The 16,821-nt window shown below is 44.9% G+C and overlaps 1 protein-coding gene and 1 pseudogene across 1 annotated transcript in view; one reads left to right on the top strand and one right to left on the bottom strand.

Moving 5' to 3' along the window:
• LOC126425212 (uncharacterized) overlaps positions 1-16,821 on the top strand; it is a 194,479-nt gene that overhangs the window by 146,824 nt on the left and 30,834 nt on the right. The window contains exon 4 of the mRNA XM_050088167.1: positions 6,254-6,372. Within this exon, the coding sequence (XP_049944124.1) occupies positions 6,254-6,372 (119 nt within the window). The remainder of the gene's footprint in view (positions 1-6,253; positions 6,373-16,821) is intronic.
• LOC126425460 (5S ribosomal RNA) lies at positions 15,627-15,744 on the bottom strand (annotated as a pseudogene).

Below are 16,821 nucleotides of genomic sequence, written 5' to 3'. Positions count from 1 at the left end.
TCCTTTGCTGTCTGACAGAATTACAATGTCATCGGCGAACCTCAAAGTTTTTACTTCTTCTCCATGAATTTTAATACCTACTCCGAATTTTTCTTTTGTTTCCTTTACTGCTTGCTCAATATACAGGTTGAATAACATCGGGGAAAGGCTACAACCCTGTCTCACTCCTTTCCCAACCACTGCTTCCCTTTCATGCCCCTCGACTCTTATAACTGCCATCTGGTTTCTGTACAAATTGTAAATAGCCTTTCGCTCCCTGTATTTTACCCCCGCCACCTTCAGAATTTGAAAGAGAGTATTCCAGTTAACATTGTCAAAAGCTTTCTCTAAGTCTACAAATGCTAGAAACGTAGGTTTGCCTTTCCTTAATCTTTCTTCTAAGATAAGTCGTAAGGTCAGTATTGCCACATGTGTTCCAACATTTCTATGGAATCCAAACTGATCTTCCCCGAGGTCGGCTTCTACCAGTTTTTCCATTCGTCTGTAAAGAATTCGCGTTAGTATTTTGCAGCTGTGACTTATTAAACTGATAGTTCGGTAATTTTCACATCTGTCAACACCTGCTTTCTTTGGGATTGGAATTATTATATTCTTCTTGAAGTCTGAGGGTATTTCGCCTGTCTCATACATCGTGCTCACCAGATGGTAGAGTTTTGTCATGACTGGCTCTCCCGAGGCCATCAGTAGTTCTAATGGAATGTTGTCTACTCCCGGGGCCTTGTTTCGACTCAGGTCTTTCAGTGCTCTGTCAAACTCTTCACGCAGTATCTTATCTCCCATTTCGTCTTCATCTACATCCTCTTCCATTTCCATAATATTGTCCTCAAGTACATCGCCCTTGTATAAACCCTCTATATACTCCTTCCACCTTTCTGCCTTCCCTTCTTTGCTTAGAACTGGGTTGCCATCTGAGCTCTTGATATTCATACAAGTGGCTCAACTTGACCAGAAGAAGGGATCGGTTGGTGGGACATGTTTTGAGGCATCGAGGGATCACAAATTTAGCATTGGAGGGCACCGTGGAGGGTAAAAATCGTAGAGGGAGACCAAGAGATGAATACACTAAACAGATTCAGAAGGATGTAGGTTGCAGTAGGTACTGGGAGATGAAGAAGCTTGCACAGGATAGAGTAGCATGGAGAGCTGCATCAAACCAGTCTCAGGACTGAAGACCACAACAACAACAACAATGAGTTAACTGATTCCAATTGCGACTCATTGATGTTGTAATTTTATGAATTGCACGATTTTACGCTTCTGAATATTTAAAACAATTCGCAATATTTGCACCTCGTTGAAATCTTACTACTGTCTGCCAGGTCACTAATGCACAACGTAAACAGAACAGGACCCAACACACTTTCCTGGTACACTCCTACATCTGTCGATGACTCTCCATCCAAAGTAATATCTGGACTATTAAACGTGGGTAAAATAACACTATTGGCAGAAAGTATTCAATGTGACACGTTTCATGACTTGTGCTTGAATAGCTCAGTAAATAGAGCATTTTCTGCGAAAGGCAATGGCCCAAGATTCGAGTCCTGTTCCGGGACACAGCTTTAGTCTGCCAGGAAGTTTCGCATTAGGACTGACTATGGCGTGTCCTGATAATCGAGTTCTATGTTTCTAATCGAAACTGACTCCCCTCGCTTGACCTATTTTCGATTTATTTTCTGAATTGGAATAAAACTCCAGTTAATCACCTCATTTGCATAGCATCTAACGTATACAAAGAATTTTCTTATAAACTGCGTTAGACGTTTTACTTTCGTGTACAAAGATGAATAAGTTCTGTGGTTGTTCAACACGTAAACAAGTGAGAAACGCGATTCTTTTAAATCCATTCCGCCAACATTGTAATGTTTCTATCACTCTGTAAGCTACTCTTACCGGAAATTGGAAGCTTTTGAATCTGAAATGTAATTTAGTTGGAAGGAACGAAATTGGCGATATAAACACTGAGTTCATTTTTCTTATTCGGTTAATATTTTAGTTTCTGTGACGTTGTTTAGAAGCTTTCTTTGCGAGGTGATATTAAGCGAATCTCTTGCCCAACGTAAATTCCCGAGTGACTGGAAAAAAGCGCAGTGTGTATAAGAAGGGTAGAAGGACGGATCCTCAAAATTACAGACCAATATCCTTAACATCGGTTTGTTGCAGGATTCTCGAACATATTCTCAGTTCAAATATAACGAATTTCCTTGAGACAGAGAAGTTGCTGTCCATGCATCAGCACGGCTTTAGAAAGCATCACTCCTGCGAAACGCAACTCGCCCTTTTTTCACATGATATCTTGCGAACCATGGATGAAGGGTATCAGACGGATGCCATATTCCTTGACTTCTGGAAAGCGTTTGACTCGGTGCCCCACTGCAGACTCCTAACTAAGGTACGAGCATATGGGATTGGTTCCCAAATATGTGTGTGGCTCGAAGACTTCTTAAGTAATAGAACCCAGTACGTTGTCCTCGATGGTGAGAGTTCATCGGAGGTGAGGGTATCATCTGAAGTGCCCCAGGGAAGTGTGGTAGGTCCGCTGTAATTTTCTATCTACATAAATGATCTTTTGGTAGGGTGGATAGCAATGTGCGGCTGTTTGCTGATGATGCTGTGGTGTACGAGAAGGTGTCGTCGTTGAGTGACTGTAGGAGGATAGAAGATGACTTTGACAGGATTTGTGATTGGTGTAAAGAATGGCAGCTAACTCTAAATGTAGATAAAGATAAATTAATGCAGATGAATAGGAAAAAGAATCCCGTAATGTTCGAATACTCCATTAGTAGTGTAGCGCTTGACACAGTCCCGTCGATTAAATATATGGACGTAACATTGCAGAGCGATATGAAGTGGGACAAGCATGTAATGGCAGTTGTGGGGAAGGCGGACAGTCGTCTTCGGTTCATTGGTAGAATTCTGAGAAGATGTGGTTCATCTGTAAAGGAGACCGCTTATAAAACACTAATACGACCTATTCTTGAGTACTGCTCTAGCGTTTGGGATCCCTATCAGATCAGATTGAGGGATGACATAGAAGCAATTCAGAGGCGGGCAGCTAGATTTGTTACTGGTAGGTTTGATCATCACGCGAGTGTTACGGAAATGCGTCAGGAACTCGGGTGGGAGTCTCTGGGGGAAAGGAGGCGTACTTTTCGTGAATCGATACTGAGGAAATTTAGAGAGCCAGCATTTGAGGCTGATTGCAGTACAATTTTACTGCCGCCAACTTATATTTCGCGGAAAGACCACAAAGATAAGATAAGAGAGATTAGGGCTCGTACAGAGGCATATAGGCAATCATTTTTCCCTCGTTCTGTTTGGGAGTGGAACAGGGAGAGAAGATGCTAGTTGTGGTATGAGGTACCCTCCGCCACGCACCGTATGGTGGATTGCGGAGCATGTATGTAGATGTAGATGCAAATGTAGGAATTCTGTTACGAAGTTTATGCTCACGTCTTGGTTCGTCGTCATATCAATGGACTTACCTATTTTTTCTTCACATGGTATTCTGTATTGGCAGATTTGGTTGTTGAACTAAGTCATTTTTTTGTTGCTAAAACTGTTCGCTCGCAAAAACGTTATTTGCTTACATAGGTGATCCATATAAACGGATACACTTTTTTTCGATAAGTTGGTCCTCTGTCTTAACTATGTTACAAAGCTCATCGGTTAAACAGTTTTGCTGGATTGCGGATCAATATAATGTTTGCTGTTTCGAAGTTGTGTTCTAGAACATGCGATAATATTCTATAGAAATTCTTCCAACCCTTATGTAGCATACAGCAAACCAGTGCTTAACAGTATTGTTTAAAAACAGTCTTGGTTGAAATTTTAGTTTTTTATTTTTCAACTACGCGTTTTGCATTATTTAGGCATCTTCAGGTTATCTTAATTTGGTATTTCTTAGAAGGATCCTTTAGTCAATCTAGCCAAAGGGCATCGTCGAATATATCAGGCCATCGCCTTCGTTAAACTCATTAAAAACTTCTCTAGATGGACGCGAGTGACACCAAGACCTGCATAACGCGTTCCCGTTCACGCTCCATAACATCGTAGGATGACGTTTCCGGACATGGGTCCTTACGTTAGACTCGATCTTCTAATTCCCCTCTACAGCCTCTAGAAGTGTGTAAGAAATCCATAATGGGGAATACCTTGAGATGGAGATGAGACACAGCAAAACGTAATGCATAAAAGTCGTAGGAGACGCAGTGTTGTTAATGACCGTGACCCTGAAAGTGATTTTCAAGGTTATTTTGAGCTTAGAGTGATTTTTCTATATGGTTACCCTAATATTTTATCTAAGATTTGAAAAGGTCATAGCAAGGTTCAATCAAGCTCAAATAAACAAATATCTCGTTATTTGTAATAGGGATTAAGTCGGAATACAGGAGGAATACAGCAAAATACACTGTCAGATGCAAACTGGAAAGAGGAATAAGGGTCACGTATCATTACCAACAACCAAGATTTTAAAGGTAATTATCGAAAGCCATTCGAAGGTTGAGTTTTATTTCATGGAAACCTCTACTTGTGACGTCGGATTTGGAAAGCATAAACTGAGATTTAAACTGTAAGTTGTAATTACCTGTTTATTGGCAAAAGTTAATACATCACAGCGTATAAATGATATTGTGGCATTTTCAAGACAGAACAAAAATAAATAAAGCTTAGATCATTGATTTAGAAGTCGTTAAATGAATCCATTCGCCTCTCATTCCCTCGGGATGCCCCTTCTAGCTTGTATCTTGCATTGTACTTCGCTGTATTCCCGCTCTGTTCTAAATTAATTCCTATTAGATCTAAAAACGTATTTGCTTATTTGACCTTCATTGAATTAGCCGTGACATTGAATAATGTATCAATTTATACGTAAAATTTGCCGCTCTTTTCAAATCTTGAATCGAATATTAGGGTTTCCATTTTTTTTAAAAATCACTTTTGCCTCCAAATTGCCTTAAAAGTTACGTTCAGGGTCACGGCCATTAACAGCAATATGTGACCCTCCTTGAAACCTACAATATTTATCTAAAACACATTACTGTATCTCATTTCTATTCCGAGTTATTCCCCATGATTAATTAATTTCTTACGCATCTTCATCGCTACAGAACACAAACACTGAAGAGCCAAAGTAACTGGTACACCTGTCTAATATCGTGTAGGGCCCCTGGCATCACGCAGAAGTGCCGCAGCACGACGTGGCACGGACTCGACTAATGTCTGAAGTACTGCTGGAGGGAACTGACACCATTAGTAGTCCATAAATCCGTAAGAGTACGAGGGCTGGAGATCTCTTGTGAACAGCACGTTGCAAGGCATCCCAGATATGCTCAATAATGTTCGTGTCTGGGGAGTTTGGTGGCCAGCGGATTTAAACGCAGAAGAGTGTTCCTGGAGCCTCTCTGTGGCAATTCTGGACGTGTGGGATGTCGCACTGTCCTGCTGGAATTGCCAAGTCCGTCGGAATGCATAATGGATATGAATGGATGCAGGTGATCAGACAGGATGCTTACGTACATGTCGTCTGTCCGAGTCGTATCTACACGTATCAGAGGTCCCGTATCACTCCAACTGCCCACGTCCCACACCATTACGGAGCCTCCACCAATTTGAAAATCTCCCTGCTGACATGCAGGGTCCACGCATTCATGAGGTTATTTCCATATCCACACATGTCCATCCGCTCGATGCAATTTGAAACGAGACTCGTCCGACCAGGCAATACGTTCCCAGTCATCAACAGTCCAATATCGGTATTGACGGGCCCAGGCGAGACATAACGCTTTGTGTCGTGCAGTCAAGGGTACACGAGTGAATCTTCGGCTCCCAAAGCTCATTTCGATGATTTTTCGTTGAATGATTCTCTTCAGTCGTCGTTGGTCCCGTTCTTGTAAGGTCGTTTTCCGGCCGCAGCAATGTCGGAGATTTGATGTTTTACCGGGTTCCTGACATTCATTATACACTCGTACGGGAAAATCCCTACTTCATCGCTACCGCGGAGGTGCTGTGCCCATCGCTCGTGCGCCGACTATAAGACCACGCTGAAACTCACTTAGATCTTGATAACCTGCCATTGTAGCAACTGCGCCAGCCACTTGTCTTATACTGTATAGGCGTTGCCGACCGCATCGCGATGGTCTACCTGTTTAGATATATCTGTATTTGAATACGCATGCCAATCCCAGTTTCTTTGATTTTTCACGTTACAGAACGTTGATGTAGCACGATTTTATTTTCACTTTGTTTCCAGACAAGGAGGGCAAGGACAAGGACAAGAAGGAGGCGCAGATCCCGCAGCTGGCCGTGCCGCGGCTCAGCGTCTGTGCCGACGCCCAGAAGGTGGACCGCGCCAAGCTCGCACAGACCGAGGTCAGTCGCTTTCGCCTGCAATCTGTAGTGGTAGAGATGACGTTTCTGCTTGTCTGCCAAAAGTCTTTTCAATAAGGAAGCATTGCTACACAAATAGAGCAGGCGCAGAAAATTAGTAAATAATGATGCAAAATGAATGAAAAATACTCGAGGACTGTAGGAGATTAGAGAAATGAACAAGTGGCAAGTGTTAAACGAAATGGTCTGTAGCAGGACTTCCCTACATGTGGTCTGCAGACCCCATAGGGGTCCGCCGGCTCTTTCTAGGCGGTCCGCGGCCACCTTTCACCAAATCGTGTAAAATAATGAGTAAAATTATTGAATAAAAATGTGAAAATCAAATTCATGACTATTTTTTTTTCGTGTGAAAAATACGAGGTGCATTCAAGTTCTAAGGCCTCCGATTTTTTTTCTCCAGACCGGAACGAGATAGAAACATGCGCATTGTTTTAAAATGAGGCCGCGTTCATTGTCAATACGTCCCAAAGATGGCAGCACCGTACGGCAGATGGAATTTTACCGCCAGCGGCGACAATGAGAACTGTTTTAAATACTTAAAATGGCGACGTTTTCCTTACTTGAATGGCGTGCAATCATTCGTTTTCTGAATTTGCGTGGTGTGAAACCAATTGAAATTCATCGACAGTTGAAGGAGACATGTGGTGATGGAGTTATGGATGTGTCGAAAGTGCGTTCGTGGGTGTGATAGTTTAATGAAGGCAGAACATCGTGTGACAACAAACCGAAACAACCTCGGGCTCGCACAAGCCGGTCTGACGACATGATCGAGAAAGTGGAGAGAATTGTTTTGGGGGATCGCCGAATGATTGTTGAACAGATCGCCTCCAGAGTTGGCATTTCTGTGCGTTCTGTGCACACAATCCTGCATGACGACCTGAAAATGCGAAAAGTGTCATCCAGGTGGGTGCCACGAATGCTGACGGACGACCACACGGCTGCCCGTGTGGTATGTTACCAAGCAATGTTGACGCGCAACGACAGCGTGAATGGGACTTTCTTTTCGTCGGTTGGGATAATGGATGAGACGTGAATGCCATTTTTCAATCCAGAAACAAAGCGCCAGTCAGCTCAGTGGAAGCATACAGATTCACTGCCACCAAAAAAATTTCGGGTAACCGCCAGTGCTGAAAAAATGATGGTGTCCATGTTCTGGGACAGCGAGGGCGCAATCCTTACCCATTGCGTTCCAAAGGGCACTACGGTAACAGGTGCATCCTACGAAAATGTTTTGAAGAACAAATTCCTTCCTGCACTGCAACAAAAACGTTCGGGAAGGGCTGCGCGTGTGCTGTTTCACCAAGACAACGCAACCGCACATCGAGCTAACGTTACGCAACAGTTTCTTCGTGATAACAACTTTGAAGTGATTCCTCATGCTCCCTACTCACCTGACCTGGCTCCTAGTGACTTTTGGCTTTTTCCAACAATGAAAGACACTCTCCGTGGCCGCACATTCACCAGCCGTGCTGCTATTGCCTCAGCGATTTTCCAGTGGTCAAAACAGACTCGTAAAGAAACCTTCGCCGCTGCCATGGAATCATGGCGTCAGCGTTGTGGAAAATGTGTACGTCTGCAGGGCGATTACGTTGAGAAGTAAAGCCAGTTTCATCGATTTCGGGTGAGTAGTTAGTTAGAGAAAAAGTCAGAGGCCTTATAACTTGAATGCACCTCATATGATTACTTTTACTTCAGGTCGTATTCCCAAGCAGCCTTTGCGGTTCCTAGATGAGAACGCATTCACAGTTTAGTGCCGGAGAATACGGCTTCTCTGATCGACTGTTTCGCAACAATTCGGGGGTCGTTTGTGCACCGGCTCACGGCGCTAGATGCGCTGAAACCTTTTACGGATGCGCGGAGCGAGCTTTGTCGACCAATCACAGCGCTCAATGGCACGTATGCGGCCCCAGGCATCGTTAAATGGTAAACTTGCTTTGTCAGTGCACTACCTATTTCATAAGTCGATTTTTGACTAGTTTATTACTTCTAACATCGATCCGTAGCTGAAGTCGGGATCATTGAAGAAGGTTGCCGTTTCTCCATCGCCTTCACAACAAGGGAAGTTTCCAGTTGAAATGAAGAAGGAGAGAGGACGACCAAAGGAAGAACAATCACAAGAAGCTCCAAAGACTATTGATACTTCGGGGGGGGGGGGGGGGGGGGGGGGGGGGTCATTGGGAACATGGCACTTGCATTAAGAAGCTTTCAGTTCCCATGGGTTTCGCTCTGAAATTTAAAGTGACTGTGCTCTTGACTGACTAGGGATCCGCCATGGATTTTCGACTGTAGAAGGGATCCGCCAGCTGAAAAGGTTGGGAAGCCCTGGTCTATAGAATAGTAAGAGTAAATAGTATGATAAGTAAGACAAACCAATTTACAAAGAAAGCAGAGACAGAAATGGAAAGAGAAGAAAATAAGAGAAGTAACCACAGGAAGAGTAAATAGGAGGAAAAAAAAGAAAGTACATGAAAACAAAAGATAATTGAGAAAGGCTAAGGGTGAAGGACGCAGGACAACAAAGGAAGAGCAAATGGGAACAGAAAGATTTCATAGAGAAGAAAATGATGCCAGCAGAAATAAAGCGAAGGCGTAGACAGAAGTGCCAGCAGAGGAAGGAGAAATGAACAGCAAAACATACACCAGTTCAGTAAGAAACTGAACATGACCACACCCCTCTGGGGTTTTGCCTTTGCTCTGGCATACAGCCACCAAGGACCATCCAAAAAAATTCAAATATGATCCGAAGCACAAAGCAGTAAAGGTGTTTATGTTTTTTCAGAACTCCTGTGGCATGATCATTGAGAGGTGCAACATTTACATGTGCATGAAAAAACGGCGAAGGAGCCCTCTAATACCCTCCCTCTCACCCCCCCCCCCCCCCCCCCCCCCCCCCCCCCCCCGTCCCCTGGCCAGTTCAGCAACACCCTCGGTGTCACGCACACACCTTTGTTGAGCATGTTAAGTATGTACCTGACAGACTACAACACCCACCCAGCTGATTTATACCCTGTGCCTTCTATAGCGCCAGAGGGCAGACAACCCCTTAACACCGCTCTGGTGGGATTTCCTGCCCACAGTCGCTAGACACTAGAGCAGTCCCGAGACATGTCTCAGCTGAACGGGTGTTGAAGTCTCTGATAGGTAGGTATTTATCATGCTCAACAAAGGTGTGTGAGTGGCGTAGAGGATGTTGCCAAAATGGTGGCGCGGCGCCACAGGAGGGCTGAAAAAACCTAAACACCCTTTGCTACTGTGGATGAGGTTCCAATTTTGTCGAATGGATTTGGATGGCCCCTGGTGGTTCCAACATGTAAACCAGAGCAAAAATTTCAGTCGCACTACACTCCAAGAGGTGCGATCACGTTCGATGGGGTTACACCCCTATGATGGCCTTAGAGAACGACTGAATTATCCAAGGGGTGTCATCAGTGTCGAATGTTGTCAAGAAAATCGTCCTGTTGTTCATCACACTGTGGACTGTCGTTTTCAACTCCGAAATGCATGGGTATCGACGCCCCGAAGAAAAGTGTGATCCCATGGAAGCCCTTTGTGCCATGTCGTGAGGGATTTTCGTGTCGATTCCGAGCGCGGTATTCCTGAAATATTTTCCCCAGCTACCCATAAGAAAAGTGCATGATTTCAACGCTGGAAGTCGTGGTTCTAACCTCTGTCGCAGAGACGTCTAAAGAAAGGGTGGAATATGGGTAAGAAAGGGTGTGGCCACTTTCCCATCGCGTAACACGTCCACAATGGCGCTAGAAATTGTAGTGAAGTTTGGTGCCAATGTGACATCATTAGTCCGCCTTATATACATAACTGGCCATTAAAATTGCTACACCACGAAGATGACGTGCTAAAGACGCGAAATTTAACCGACAGGAAGAAGATGCTGAGATATGCAAATGATTAGCTTTTCAGAGCATTCACACAAGGTTGGCGCCGGTAGCGACACCTACAACGTGCTGACATGAGGAAAGTTCGCAACCGATTTCTCATACACAAACAGCAGTTGACCGGCGTTGCCTGGTGAAACGTTGTTGTGATGCCTCGTGTAAGGAGGAGAAATGCGTACCGTCACGTTTCCGAATTTCATAAAGGTCGGATTGTAGCCTATCGCGATTGCGGTTTATCGTATCGCGACATTGCTGCTCGCGTTGGTCGAGATCCAATGACTGCTGGCAGAATATGGAATCGGTGGGTTCAGGAGCGTAATACGGAACGCCGTGCTGGATCCCAACGGCCTCGTATCACTAGCAGTCGAGATGACAGGCATCTTATCCGCATGGCTGTAACGGATCGTGCAGCCACGTCTCGATCCCTGAGTCAACAGATGGGAACGTTTGCAAGACAACAACCATCTGCACGAACAGTTCGACGACGTTTGCAGCAGCACGGACTATCAGCTCGGAGACCACGGCTGCGGTTACCCTTGAAGCTACGTCACAGACAGGAGCGCCTGCGATGGTGTACTCAACGACGAACCTGCGAGCACGAATGGCAAAACGTCATTTTTTCGGATGATTCCAGGTTCTATTTACAGCATCATGATGGTCGCATCCGTGTTTGGCGACATCGCGGTGAACCCACATTGGAAGCGTGTATTCGTCATCGCCATACTGGCGTATCAACCGGTGTGATGCTATGGGGTGCCATTGATTACACGTCTCCGTCACCTCTTGTTCGCATTAACGGCACTTTGAACAGTGGACGTTACATTTCATATGTGCTACGACCCGTGGCTCTACCCTTCATTTGAACCCTGCAAAACCCTACATTTCAGCAGGGTAATGCACGACCGCATATTGCAGGTCCTGCACGGGCCTTTCTGGATGCATAACATGTTCGACTGCTACCTGGAACATTCTCCAGATCTCTCACCAATTGAAAATGTCTGCTCAATTGTGGCCGAGCAACTGGCTCGTCACAATACGCCAGTCACTACTCTTTATGAACTGTGGTATCGTGTTGAAGCTGCACGGGCAGCTGTACCTGTACACGCCATCCAAGCTCTGTTTGACTCAATGCCCAGGCGTATCAAGGCCAGAGGCGGTTGTTTTGGGTACTGATTTCTCAGGATCTATGCACCCAAACTGCGTGAAAATGTAATCACATGTCGGTTCTAGTATAATATATTTGTCCAATCAAGACCTGTTTAACATCTGCATTTCTTCTTGGTGTAGCAATGGCCAGTAGTGTACATGAACATCTGAGCTGCGGCCTTTCTTGGCATGTGGCTAAACAATGCTCTCCGTGTGTGTTTCTGGATTAGATGCGGTCAACGACAAGCTCACCTGTACTACACCTTGCTGTTTGAAGCAACATGCAGTAGGGTGCCCTGCGCTTTCGTACCACTACAGGGGACGGCTGTAGACACCTTTGAGCCAAATTTCAAACTAATGCGTCGGAAACAGTTACGGGTAACGTAAAAGTGATCCTTTTTTTAGAGAGTCAACTGAACATGTCTACGAAGTCTGTTCAAAAATTCAGGAACATTCGTAATTTCGCGTCAATGGTCTGTTGGGGCGAAATGTGGCTGGCATCCCTGCACACGCCTGTGCTTGATGTGTAACTGCCGGAGTTTTATTGTTGTTAATCTGTTGGTTCTTGTTCAGTGCTGTACTGAGTACAGCATTGTGTCGCACAGTCTGCAAAATTGGAGACGGCACAGTTAGAGGAACAACGCTTCTGCGTTAAACTTTACATGAAACTCGAGAAAACCTTTACGGAGACACGCCAAATAATGCCAGAAGCGTACGGTGGTGAGTTCTTAAGCGGTAGTCGATGCAACGAATGGTTCATACCGTTTAAAAATGGCCGAATAGAAGTTAAAGATGACCCTCGTTCAGGGCACTCTTCAATGTCTACCGACGACGCTCATGTCTGGAATGTCAACAACATTGTGCCTACCAATCGAAGACTGTAGGAGAGATTGCAGTAGAATCTAACATTTCAGTTGGATCATGGCACGTAATCCTGACACAGCATCTTGAAATGCATCGTCTTGCCGCCAAGTTCGTCCCACGGCTCATGAGTCAATACCAGAAAGACCTTCGCCTCGCAATCTGTGAAGAGCTTTTGGATCGCGCAAATGAGAACGAAGTGTTCCTTGAGAGAATCATAACTGGAGATGAGGCGTGGGTCTACGGTTATGATGTTGAGACTAAGGTCAATCTTCACAATGGGTCGGGAGAAGTTCTCGAAAACCAAAAGGAGCCCGTCAGCTCAGGTCAAATGTCAAAACCATGCTAATAGTTTTATTTGGCGGCTCATGGGTCAAGACCAGAAAGATCTTCAATCGCAATCTGTGAAGACATTGTGGATCGCGCAAATGAGAACAAAATGTTCCTTAAGAGAATCATAACTGGTGGTGAGACGTGGGTCTATGGTTATGATGTTGAGACCAAGGTCAATCTTCACAATGGGTCGGGAGAATTTCTCGAAGACCAAAAGGAGCCTGTCAGCTCAGGTCAATTGTCAAAACCATGCTAATAGTTTTATTTGGCAGCTCATGGATCAAGACCAGAAAGATCTTCAATCGCAATCTGTGAAGACCTTGTGGATCGCGCAAATGAGAACTAAATGTTCCTTAAGAGAATCATAACTGGTGATGAGGCGTGGGTCTACGGTTATGATGTTGAGACTAAGGTCAATCTTCACAATGGGTCGGGAGAAGTTCTCGAAAACCAAAAGGAGCCCGTCAGCTCAGGTCAAATGTCAAAACCATGCTAATAGTTTTATTTGGCGGCTCATGGGTCAAGACCAGAAAGATCTTCAATCGCAATCTGTGAAGACATTGTGGATCGCGCAAATGAGAACAAAATGTTCCTTAAGAGAATCATAACTGGTGGTGAGACGTGGGTCTATGGTTATGATGTTGAGACCAAGGTCAATCTTCACAATGGGTCGGGAGAATTTCTCGAAGACCAAAAGGAGCCTGTCAGCTCAGGTCAATTGTCAAAACCATGCTAATAGTTTTATTTGGCAGCTCATGGATCAAGACCAGAAAGATCTTCAATTGCAATCTGTGAAGACCTTGTGGATCGCGCAAATGAGAACTAAATGTTCCTTAAGAGAATCATAACTGGTGATGAGGCGTGGGTCTACGGTTATGATGTTGAGACCAAGGTCAATCTTCACAATGGGTCGGGAGAATTTCTCGAAGACCAAAAGGAGCCTGTCAGCTCAGGTCAATTGTCAAAACCATGCTAATAGTTTTATTTGGCAGCTCATGGATCAAGACCAGAAAGATCTTCAATCGCAATCTGTGAAGACCTTGTGGATCGCGCAAATGAGAACTAAATGTTCCTTAAGAGAATCATAACTGGTGATGAGGCGTGGGTCTACGGTTATGATGTTGAGACCAACGTCAATCTTCACAATGGGTCGGGAGAAGTTCTCGAAGATCAAAAGGAGCCTGTCAGCTCAGGTCAAATGTCAAAACCATGCTAATAGTTTTATTTGGCGGCTCATGGATCAAGACCAGAAAGATCTTCAATCGCAATCTGTGAAGACCTTGTGGATCGCGCAAATGAGAACTAAATGTTCCTTAAGAGAATCATAACTGGTGATGAGGCGTGGGTCTACGGTTATGATGTTGAGACCAAGGTCAATCTTCACAATGGGTTGGGAGAAGTTCTCGAAGACCAAAAGGAGCTCGTCAGGTCAGGTCAAATGTCAAAGGCATGCTGACTATTTTATTTCACTTACAAGGATTAGTTCATTATGAATTCGTGGCACAGGGGCAAACTGCTATCGGTACGTGTTGCGACGCCTGCGTGAAAATGTGAGAAGAAAATGGTCTGCGATACGGAGAGACAATTCATGGCTCTCACATCACGATAACGCACCCGCGTATTAACCCTTGCTGGTGCGTGACCATTGCACAAAGAACGAAATCTGTGCTGCCTCATCCTCTGTACCCTCCAGACCTGGTCCCTGTGGACTTTTATTGAAACAATTAAGATCTGCAACGATAGACGAGATAAAAGAAAATTCGCAGATAGCGCTTCGTTAGGTGGAAACGGCGTTTGGAGCGGTCAATCAGGTTTGCGTCCACCTCCTTCGAAATAGTTTTTTTTTTTCATCTTTACCTTTCTAAAAGATACTGAGTCTTCCTTCTTAATTAAAAAAGCATTACATGCAGTATTTCGAAGTAGTGCACACTAAGTAAAAGATAAGCGTAGAAAAATTTTGTGGACAAAGTTCCAGAATTTTTTGAGCAGATCTCGTTTGAAAGACGTTTCTCCCTCCGTGGTCAACAGAACCATTATTCTCCCTTCAAAAGAAATTACCATAGAGTAACGTGTGCTGGAACATGTAGCTACTAAACTGCCTGACTAAAAATGTGAAACAGAGGACATGGTCAAATGTCAGTGTAATTTCGTTTACGTACAGAGCGTCGGCGGGTTTGAAAGTGATTTGAATTACAATTCTCTTTGACAGATAGAATGGCCATCAGAGCGTATTTAGTGTTGTTCGTGTTTTTAATTTTATTAGCAGGCCTGGTAAGATATACAAGGGGTGTGAACAACGTCAGATGTTGACTGGTCACTGTGACAGACACGGAGATGTCACGTACTCGTGTAAGACAGCGTTATCATCACCTAGCAAATTTCGGAAGAGGCTTCATTGTGGATCTCCATTTTGCCGACTGGTCGAATCGCACTCTTTCCAGATTTGTGAGGTATTCGGATATGACAGTTGCCCTATGGGAACGTGGGGGAAGACATAAGTTTCTACTTATCGCCGAGGTTCCAGTCAAAAACCGTCCTGTAACCCTGACCAGGGACACCAATAACAGAATAACGGAAACTTCCAGTGTGTAATTTGTGTTTCCTTTCTGACATAGACTGACAGTTACGTTAAGATTTCTAGCCTCTGGGGTAACATTCCAGATGTTACCCTTTGCGACAAGAATTGAGCAAATACTGAATTTGTAATGAATAACATCGACTACTACATGTAATACTTTTTTTGAATTGAGAACAAAGACCCAGAAGCTTTTAGAAAGCAAACTAACTAAACTAAAATACTCCCGAATAGTCCATGAAGGCCCAAAGGTACCGACCGGCCGCCGTGTCATCCTCAACCCACAGGCGTCACTGGACGCAGATATGGAGGGGCATTTGGTCAGCACACCGCTCTCCCGGCCGTATGTCAGTTTTCGAGACCGGAGCCGCTACTTCTCAAACAAGTAGCTCCTCAGTTCGCTTCACAAGGGCTGAGTGCACCCCGCTTGCCAACAGCGCTCGGCGGACCGGATGGTCACCTATCCAAGTGCTACCCCAGCCCGACAGCGCTTAACTTCGGTGATCTGAAGGGAATCGGTGTTACCACTGCGGCAAGGCCGTTGGCTTTAGAAAGCAATAGATGAAAAAAAATATTTGGAAGGAGGTGTACGCAAACCTACCACCTTACTCTTTACAGTTCACGTTACTATCAGTGTTTCTTAATTACAACATAAAGATCATACTAACTAGGTAAAAGAATCCAAGGGTAACCGCAGCCGCGGTCTCCGAGCTGATAGTCCATACTGCTGCAAACGTCGTCGAACTGTTCGTGCAGATGGTTGTTGTCTTGCAAACATCCCCATCTGTTGGCTCAGGGATCGAGACGTGGCTACACGATCCGTTACAGCCATGCGGATAAGATGCATGTCATCTCGACTGATGATACGAGGCCGTTGGGATTCAGCACGGCGTTCCGTATTACCCTCCTGAACCCACCGATTCCATATTCTGCTAACAGTCATTGGATCTCGACCAACGCAGGCACCAATGTCGCGATACGATAAACCGCAATCGCGATAGGCTACAATCCGACCTTTATGAAATTCGGAAACGTGATGGTACTCATTTCTCCTCCTTACACGAGGCATCAGAACAACGCTTCACCAGGCAACGCCGGTCAACTGCTGTTTGTGTATGAGAAATCGGTTGGAAACTGTCCTGATGTCAGCACGTTGTAGGTGTCTCCACCGGCGCCAACTTCGTGTGAATGCTCGGAAAAGCTAATCATTTGCATATCACAGCATCTTCTTCCTGTCGGTTAAATTTCGCGTCTATAGCACGTCATCTTCGTGGTGTAGCAACTTTAATGGCCAGTAGTGTAGGTCTTCTCGCACTTGGAACACCACAGCTAGTCGGAGCCTCCATGGACAATGAACCGAGATAGTTGGCAAAGCAGGACCGGTATTTTGCCCAGCATTGTAAGTCTTTGTGTTTGTCCAGCAAGAAGCACCAATAACCTAACACTTCTTTGACACCGTCGCGGAAGAAATAGTATAGCCCCATTCCTATAAACCAGTTGACTTCATATGTCCTGGCAGCTGGGAAGTAGACGGAATGCGGCTGGAACTGAGCGTCAGAAATAATCGACGCGGGCGGCTGTCTTAACAGGAGGGCTAACATTTGTTATGTCAGCAGCCAACAC

This window comes from Schistocerca serialis, chromosome 10 (assembly GCF_023864345.2).
Source record: "Schistocerca serialis cubense isolate TAMUIC-IGC-003099 chromosome 10, iqSchSeri2.2, whole genome shotgun sequence".
Classification (NCBI taxonomy): domain Eukaryota; kingdom Metazoa; phylum Arthropoda; class Insecta; order Orthoptera; family Acrididae; genus Schistocerca; species Schistocerca serialis.
This window is presented reverse-complemented; position numbering and strand designations above follow the sequence as displayed.